At 40.2% G+C, this 9,370-nt stretch overlaps 1 protein-coding gene across 2 annotated transcripts in view; it reads right to left on the bottom strand.

Moving 5' to 3' along the window:
- Positions 1 to 1,805: 1,805 nt before the first annotated feature.
- Positions 1,806 to 9,370, bottom strand: part of CORIN (corin, serine peptidase) — a 122,434-nt gene continuing 114,869 nt past the window's right edge. For both annotated transcript variants that reach the window (XM_042870666.1, XM_042870667.1), the window contains 3 exons: positions 7,754 to 8,025; positions 5,349 to 5,482; positions 1,806 to 4,819 (listed from right to left, as the gene is read on the bottom strand). In XM_042870666.1, the coding sequence (XP_042726600.1) occupies positions 4,637 to 4,819; positions 5,349 to 5,482; positions 7,754 to 8,025 (589 nt within the window). In that variant the 3' untranslated portion in view covers positions 1,806 to 4,636. The remainder of the gene's footprint in view (positions 4,820 to 5,348; positions 5,483 to 7,753; positions 8,026 to 9,370) is intronic.

Raw genomic sequence — 9,370 nt, 5'->3', positions numbered from 1 at the left:
CAGAAGTGTTTAAGGGGACTAGAAAGAGATGTAACTGCTAGGGTTAACTTGCTAGGAGAGGACTCCAGGTGTCCTGACTGCAAACGTCAGCTTTCTCTGCACATGAATATTAAGATGTTATAATTACAAAATAAACTCAAAAGAGTTTGGCAAAGCAGATTAAGATAACAAAAAGAGAATAGATAGAAAGCTTACCTCTATCCTGGACACACTTACAAAACTCCAGCAGAGCAGATCTCCATAAGAGATCCTTCCCTACTAGTAGTCAGCTCTTAAATAGGTCTAAATTGCCTTCACCTGTGCTCCTCTGCCTGACTCATTGCTCGCCTCAGGTGATCAATCAGAGGTTCAGGCCGTGACTCAGCAGTTCCCATACATGGACAAACAGCCCAAAAAGTTGAATGACTGTCTACCACAATCACTTTCTTTTTCTTACTAAACTGGGAGATGTAGACACTGAGTCTTTAATAAAAGCCTCAAATTGTTAATTGGCTATATCTAAAGTGGTACCAAATGAGGGGTGCATGTTAATCATCCTCCATTCTCAGTAGTTGAAAGTTTTTTATTATTATTTTTTAGCACTGGAGACATCACAGTCCCTTGTTTGCTTTTGCACAGCATGACCTGACTTTGCCATTTGGAAGGTGGGCTTTTTAAGATCATCTCACAGGTGTTTTGCAGATGTCAGAAAAGACAGCACAGTGTTTAATGTTTTGGTTATTGGTTTAAAAAAAAAAAAAAAAGCAAACACCAATTTTCAGCCTCTGCCCCAACTTTGGCCCCAACTTTGTGACTGTGCTTAGATCAGCTTTAACTCACAGGTTGCTGTGCAACATTTGATCTGCCAGAAAATTCCCTTTTTTTTTTTTTTTTCTTTTTTTCTCCACTTTTCTTCAGCAACAGTGAGTGCACTGAGCATTTGCAGGTGGCAAAAGCCACAGCCTTCATATAGTGGATGACTTCACAGCCCAGCCCTGTCCTGCTTATGGGGCACACTGAGCTGGATTCTCTAAGCCATGTTCTGATTGTCCCACAGTGCCACTGGCTGCAGCATGAGAGCATGAAGCACTACTGCTCCCCGGGCTGCTGCTTCTCCAGGTAGTCCTCAGTCCCTGCAGGAGGCAGCGATCACATCCCAAAGATGTATGTGCTAAGAATTTTCTAACACTTGAATCTCCGTGTGGTTTTTGTGTTACTAGTTTGTGTTTTACTCTGGTTTATTTACTCCTGTCTTCATGGTCCCAGGTGCCTTACTGCTGACTGCAATTAAAAGCCAAATTTTAACTGTTTGATGTTTCTGCATGCTTGTATTTTTTATTTCAAAATCTTCATGCATTGAAATTCAGCATCCTGATTGTAAGGAGCTGTGTCCTTAGCTGGCCTGATGAAATCCATATAACCAAACATGTTAATTTTTCAACTATTTAAATCCCAAATTGTTGTTGATAGTGCTGTCCTTGGTATTTTTCTGTACTGGATGCATATGTGCAGAAGAAACCAGAAGTTCACACAGAATCACAGAATTGTAGGGGTTGGAAGGGACCTCCAGAGATCATCGAGTCCAACCCCCCTGCCAAAGCAGGTTCCCTACACAAGTTGCAGAGGAGGTTTAGTGCCAAACCCTCCACCAATTTGTGATGAAAGCAGAGCTGTCAGCAGTGCATGACAAACCAGATAAGAGCAGTTCAATACCATTTCAAACCTGTTTTTAGGAATTAGTGCTGAAGTCATCATTTTGTCACTACTCTCTTCACACTGTAACTGAGTCTCTGGGAAGATTGAAACACCTGAAGCAGAGACATTACTAGGAAAATTATTGTAAATTTTTATTAGTACAGTGAAGAAAGAAGCACATCGGCTGTCTGTATGACATTGCTTCCATTTGGCTGCACAGTCATGGTAGAAGTGAAACCAACAGTGTCACCTCGCAGTGAGGCTATGCTTGTAAGGAACATAGCGTGGTTGTGGCCATCGCCGTTACAGCAGCACATATGAAATAGTTTCAAGGTAGTAGGAGGAGGAATATACTTGCCTATTTGATGTGCACACATAGAAAAAAGCAGTATAAAAATACATTTATAAAATTACAAATTTCCTCTTTACATGGAATGCGGTGGCAGACAGCTGTGGGGGAAAGCCGCAGCCCTGTGGGCTGGAGTTTGGTTTATTATATCTTCTACATCACCCCAAACTGGAGAGGCTGGGCCCTTTGTTTAAGCAATACTCTCTTTTGGTTCCTGAGAGGGACTGCAAATAGAATGTCGCAGAGCCAAACCTAATTAATTGAAGTATGTGATTATTTCACGTACTGTCATTTGGTAGTGCTAATATTTGTGCAAAATGACTGAATGTACTTCAGTCCTTTGTTTAATTCAGAGGTGTGAACCGCTTCTTCTAGTCAGGGAAGCTGCTAGATTCACAACAGCTCCTACTTGTTCTTACCTCCAGAAGGCCAAGCCTGCAGAACTGCTGCCTGTGCTGTGCTGCAGAGAGACCGGCCCCAGAGAGAGCTGCAGCAGGGAGAGCTGTGGCTCACATAGCCTTGAAGCAAGGGCACCACTAACATGCTCTACCTGCAGCCTGCCTGCACTGGAAAAACATGGTCTCTGTAACTTTCTATCTGGGGAAAGAGCATTTTTTGTTACAGAAAAAGCAAAATTCTTAATATGCTTTAAAAAAAAAAAAAAAAAAAAAAAAAAAGGAAAAACTAGCAAAGCCTAGGGAGGTTTTCTTTCTGAGCATCAAACAGTGATACAAAAGTCATTTAAATAGGGTTTTCAAATCCACGACAAATACTGAGTATTAATTAATAATTCTTTTTTTGAATCTGTCCAGTATGTCTAATGTTACACATGTTAAAGGAAAAGATACTAAAGAAAGAGGCAAACTTTTCACTGAAGCAATAGTCTGGGCTGTGTAGGTTAGTTGTAACATGACTTATTGTACCTGAAATCTCTGTTATCAGCTGTTCTAATGTAGGTTTCCATGTATGGCAGGCATTGTGCTGACAAGGTCCTGTATGCTGCCATGGGGGCACACTAGAGGTAGCATCGAGAGTTACTGTATGCCTGAGGCTGAAACACCCTTGCATTACTCCCCAGTGAAATTCTCAACTTCCTGACTCATCCTTATCTGGCTTTCTGAAAAGCCATGAGCTGTGCATGTCACCAGCTACAGCAGTTAGTAAGAAACAACTCCCCTCCAGCTGTAGAAAGGTGCCAATGCCAAGCTCCATTGTAAGCTTCATTGTAAAGTGTTGTGGGTTTGTTTGCTGTTTTCTTGTGGGTTTTTTTCAGCCAGACTCTTGAAGTCAAGGCTTGGCTTCTTATCACTGCACAGAGCACTTTGCCACCAAGCACTTCAGTGGGACTCCTTTGGGCTTTTGCTGATGAAGCTGTTGTGCTTTGCTTAACATTTCTAATACACATTTGTATTCCACTTTCTGCTCAAATCGTCTGCCATATAGATTTCTCTTTGCCTTTTTCTCTCTCCAGATCGTTTTATCTTGTTAAGCAAAATTAAACTCAGTGCAAAATACTAGAAGCCTACCCAAAAACACTCTGTTTCTCAGTATTATTTCTCATATTTGCTCACACTGCATCTTTTGCACTTTATATCTACATTTTCCATGTCTCCCCAGATGCTCCAAATAGCTTACTCTTGAGGCAAAAGCATTTGCAGTGGCTCTACCGACGCTGTGTTTCCAGAGGACTAGAGGTTGTCAGTGCATGCTTAATAGATTGAACATTATAAATAGATAAAAAAAATAGGGAAGAGAAGCTAGTGAGGCACAGTTTTAATAAATGTGCAACTCTATGTAGGGCTGTCAGGAAGTGGGCATTTCTGGACACTGTGAGACACAGAAGCTTTAGAAAACTTAAGTGGTAGAAATTTGGGAAAAATGATCCAAAGAGGCTGATAAACAAAATGTGGGTTTTAGGTGCCTCAAATAGTATTATGGGTCTGTTGGCTGCCGACTAGTGCCACACAGCAGCCTGAAGAGGTACACCAGCTGGCCCCCGGAACAGAGCAGTAGAGTCAGTACGCTGCAGTGCCCTACCCATGTTGGCCACTCTGAGGGACAGACTGTGTTTTCTCAGCCCCTTCGAACCTGTGCTTGTACCACCATGCCCTGTGCTGCAAGAACGCATGAGCCCTGCCACCTTTTCCACACTTGCAGCCTTTGGCATGGCCCTGGTGAATTTGTGCCCTGCCAGCGTTGTCTGAATGCACTGAGTCTGCACCTTGTGACAGTGAGAGAAGATGCATGTGCTACAAATCGAATAGTATTAAAATAGGCCATTTAAAAAGTTTTTCTATTCTGTGCTACTGCTTAGTTTGAATATCTGAAAGGAAGAAAGTGACTGTTTCTTTTCTTTTAAGCATTTTGCTGTGCTTGGAATAGCACCACAAGAGTTAAAAGAAAAAAAAAAAAGGATTATTAATTCTACCCCAAAGTGTATTCACCAGCAGAGGGTCAACTGTGAACATACACTGCATATCCCATAGCTCCACAAAAAAAAATAGAAAGAGCTTGGGACTCCTTTTCACAGAATTTCTGGACTGCAAAATCTTCAGTGTTGAAGGTTGATTCCATTTTCCTGCTGTTTGTCAGCACAATTCTTACCATCTGGATTTAGTTCAGCAGAAAGGTGTGGATATATATTTGTTTTTCAATCCAGTCAATAAAATGTGACACATTACTGTAAACTCCTGGTCCCAAAACCTTGGAAAAGCAGACAGAGCCCCAAGATGTTAAACCAAACAACGTCCAGCGTCCTGCAGGTTGCTCACACACAAGTGGTCCTCCACTGTCACCCTGCAATACGAAAGAAAATCAGAGGCTATACATAGCCAGTAGTCACACGGCAAAAGCTTCTTTCCCAGTTCCTGGAGTGATTTGTCTTTAATAAGTAACCCAGCTGTAAGGACTGGCTGCTCTGCCCAACTATGTAGCAGCGTACATTTACCCATATTTGTTTCCTTTTTCAACTATACAAAAAAGTACCTGCAAATGGCTTACTGTTATTTTAAAAGTGAGTCTATTGGTTCACTAATACAGATAAACCTCAGAACATCAGCTTTTCATTTCCATAAACTGTAGTTGATTTCAGTTTCACAGCATCAGAGTCACTGAGGATGAAGGAGACTGCTGAGAGTGATCTGGTCAATGCCCCATGTCAAATGGCCACCTACTGGTTGCACCAGCAACAATAACAGCTGGGTTAAAACAAGTCGAGAGATTGTAGACATTTCTACACTAGATAAAGTATGCTGAACCTAATAAATGTCACAGAACCTTGATGTCTAGAAGTACTTCTAGCTTTCTCCTTAGAGATAAGGCCTACCATGCAAGAGTCTACGGTGCCAGACTCATAGCCTGCGCACAGCATCCTGCTGGTAATGGTCTTCATGTCAAAGTACGACTGGCATTGCTCTAAGGAAATGATGCGCACTTCTCCTTCTTGAAGCTTAAAAGGCACTGAAAAACAGAAATAAGTATTAAAACACATGGACATATGAAAATATTTATCTGTGATGGATCTTTGAGATATGATAAATATTTCCTTCAGATAGATCTGAATATTATTTTATCTGTGTGTGTATATAAACATGTGTGCATATATATTATAAAACAAAAACACATAGGTCTAGATTGAAGCTCAGATGTTTGTGGGTCTTCTTTTTCATGGTTGCAATGCAGGATTCATGATGAAGATTCCTCAGCCAAGTCTGTATATGTTGCATTCAGGAGGATGACCAAGCACATGTGTGTTGCTGACACACTTTATTGTGCATTTGCACAATACTGAAGATTGAGGAGGCAGAGTACCTTTATGTGATGTGTTACGGGACTTTTATGATGAGGACAGTACTGGCTGGAAAGCAGTAATGTGAGGCAGAGGAAGGAGTTAACTCTTCATTTTAATCCTAGTATCTCTCGCAGTCGAGGTTGGTATAAACGCAAGCATGAGTTGCATTTGGGTAAATTCAACTTAATGTATCAGGGAATCAGATTTCAAAGGATATTGAAATTACTTCTCACATTCAGGACTTCATTCTACTGCGAGCAGCTGACTTAGCTCAAATTCGAAGGTAAACTGTTAAACCCAGAGCATGAAATACTAAACCAAGATGGTTTTTGCAGTTTTCTAACATAAAGCCTTTAATAACAAAGCTGAAACCACATCAGCTAGCAAATAACATTTTTCTACTTACCAGAGGTACAAAAGCTTTCTGTTACTTTTTTCCTGCCATTACATAAAATGTAGTTTTAGATTGATAGATTTGGAGCTGCTTCTGAACAGCATGTTCCTCACTAGTGCAAATTTAGTTTTTGCCACATATATGGACCTGGCTACTAGGAGTGAAGCAGTATTGAAAGGAAAATTTCCTTATCCAGTGTACAGAACAGCCTTTCTGAAAATTGCTATTGCAGAGAAGGGAGAAACATAATGGATAGAGCTAACAGGGTTGGGGCCAGGATACTTTGCATTTTGTGCATGAAAGATCATAGAACCACAGAACGGCTTGGGTTGGAAGAGACCCAAGATAAGTCTATCAAAACAGATATTTACATAACATAAATGTTCTTCCAATGGGACCCAAGGATTTCAGGGGCAACTGAGCACAAAAAACACAGTAATATTTCTCTTCAGAGACAACACTTGTGATTAAGCCTTGATAGAATAAATCTTGCCACAAGCCAGGGGTGTGACACAGAGCATTGGCTCAAGAAAATTGTTCGTTCAGCCTGTATGCCTTTGCTTTCAGTATCTCCAGCTTCCACTGAACTAAGAATGTTACCCCCAGCAATGATCTGACATGGTTCTTATCTCAATACAATTCTAAAGACAGCCTAAGTGAGTTAAATGATAACCAGTTTCAGGTGACTTTCTTGATAGGAGTTTCTAGATCTTCTGCATTTCTGAAAAATCAAACATCATGTCTGAATATGGATTTAGGAGCATAAACTTAGGCTGATGATTTGGAAAAAAATAAAAGCAACAGTTGGATTCCCTTCAAGACCAGTTAGAGATCCTTAGTATTTAATCTGGAGTGTATTAAAAAGAACACGGCCAGCAGGCCAAGGGAGGTGATCCTCCTCTCTGCTCTCCCTTGGTGATGCCACATTTAGACTACTGTGTTCAGTTCTGGGCTCCCTAGTTCAGAAAGGACAGGGATCTGCTAGAAGGTGTCCAGCGAAGGACCGGAAAGATGATAAAGGGCCTGGAGCACCTCCTGTATAAGGAAAGGCTGAGTAACTTGGCTCTGTTCAGCCTGAGGAAAAGAGGACTGAGGGGAGATCTGATTAATGTTTACAAATATATGAGGGGATGTGGAAGGCAAATGATGTGTCTCTTCTTGGTGGTGTGTAGTGATAGGACAAGGAGTAATGGCCTAAAACTTGAACATAAGAAGTTCCGTACTAACATGCAGAACTTCCTTAGAATAAGGGTGACAGAGCAATGGAACAGGTTGTGCAGATAGGTTGTAGAGTCTCCTTCTGTGGAGCTATTCAAGACCCAACTAGTCGCCTACCTGTGCAACCTATTATAGGGAGCCTGTGCTAGCAGGGGGGTTGGACTCAATAATCTCTTGAGATACCTTCCAACTCCTGCAATTCTCGATTCTGTGAATTGAGTCCAGCATTAGTATTAATGGATAAAATTTTGTAGTGGGATCACTTATTTGATTAACCCAGTAGATTCTTAACATGTTTTCCTAATATTCCTGAAAGTGTTTATCTTACTTTTGTTGCCCATGTGTCCCCAGCCTGTGATATAGCAGTAGGTATCTGGCTGTACCAACTGTTCCTTGCTGGGCAAGCAGACAGGTCTTACATAGCTTGTTTCATTGATATCTTCATCTAGCTGTACAATGCTGATATCGTAGTCTACGACTGCTCTGTTGTAGCGTGGATGCAAGATGATGGACTTCACCAATCGGGTCTGCATGAAGCTTGATGGATGATCAAGATTGCTTATCCCAAACACTACTTTCCAGACAGCTGCGTTTTCTCTCCTTTAGGAACAAACAGGAAAACGGGAAATTGAATTCAAGTTCTTTTTAATTTAAAAGCCTGAGGTTTTCTTTCTCCCTGACTTTTTGCATACTGTACTTCACAAACCTGTGTACATGATAGAAATGCTACAAAAAAACAAATGCTTAGGCATCATTACTGATCAACAAAAGACAATGCTTTCCATTCCCTTCCTAACTGCTACTGAAAAAATTTGCTGTACTAAATACCCAAGAATCTCAAAATTGGATCCTCCCAGGTCCCTAGGTGCTCATTTGCGCTCTGGTGAGCATGAACTCATTTCTCTAGGAGTGACAGTATTGTGCATCAGTATGATGCTCACAGCAGTAACTCAAGCTGAAACCGCAAAGGAATCTCACAGATGCAATTCAGTTATGAGAATTAAATCTTCTATGATGTCATGCAAAAAAGTCTCTTATTGTCTACAAGTTTTTTACAAATTCCCCTGATCACAAAAAATGATGGATATGGTGCAAATGGGAGGATTAAGCTAGGATTTGTAAAGACGTAAGAAAACACAGACCTCATTAAAGTGTTAGGTGATGTAATTTCTTGATTGTAAATGAAAATAAGTCACAAGTTCTAATGAGACTGTGATTCTAAGATCCTCAGAAAAGTCCCTTTTTCTGAATAATTGAGATAGTTCCATGGAACTAAGTTCCTTTGAAGAGACTGAAGCTTAATTATAGCAATGTAAATTAAAGCGTGAAATTTCAGCTTTTTAACAGTATTCAACAGAATTGTCATTTCTAAAATTTTGAAAGAGATTTGGCTGTTAAATAAAGACTATTTTTATCTGAGTTCCTTGAGAATTCTTGTATTTCAGACTACAACTGTCTTTTTACAATCATAATTAATTTGTGTTTTTCCAAGATGTTTCAAGTTTAAGTGGTAGGAGTATCCTATTGTTTTTATGAGCATTGAAAAAGAACATTGCTCGGAGCAATGAGAAGTCTCAGCCAGAAAGTATTACCCTACTACTGAGTAAAAAAACTTTAAATGTCACGGATGCTTTGCTGTAAAGCATTTCAAACAGATCTGGAAAAACAGTAAGGGCCAATGAAACAAGCAAATGACTCTGCTTAATATAGCTCCTTTCCATTTACAATCTCCACAAATGTTCATGGCATTAATGTTGCGTACTGCATTACTGGTATAGTCTTTATATTTTGCATCCCAGACTTCACAAAATATTTTTTATTTAATGCACCGGAGCACTTTAAAATATGCTTTAATTTCTTAACTGGCTGGTTTAGTAAATTTAAAGAAACTTTGTGGCACTGGGAATGATTTTACTGTTGCTGTAGGAAACAATACTCAAAGACT

The sequence above is a fragment of the Lagopus leucura genome, unplaced genomic scaffold (assembly GCF_019238085.1).
Source record: "Lagopus leucura isolate 7727_CA_CO unplaced genomic scaffold, USGS_WTPT01 Super-Scaffold_100004, whole genome shotgun sequence".
Taxonomy (NCBI): Eukaryota; Metazoa; Chordata; class Aves; order Galliformes; family Phasianidae; genus Lagopus; species Lagopus leucura.
Note: the sequence above shows the minus strand (reverse complement) of the source record. Positions and strands in the feature narration are given on the sequence as shown.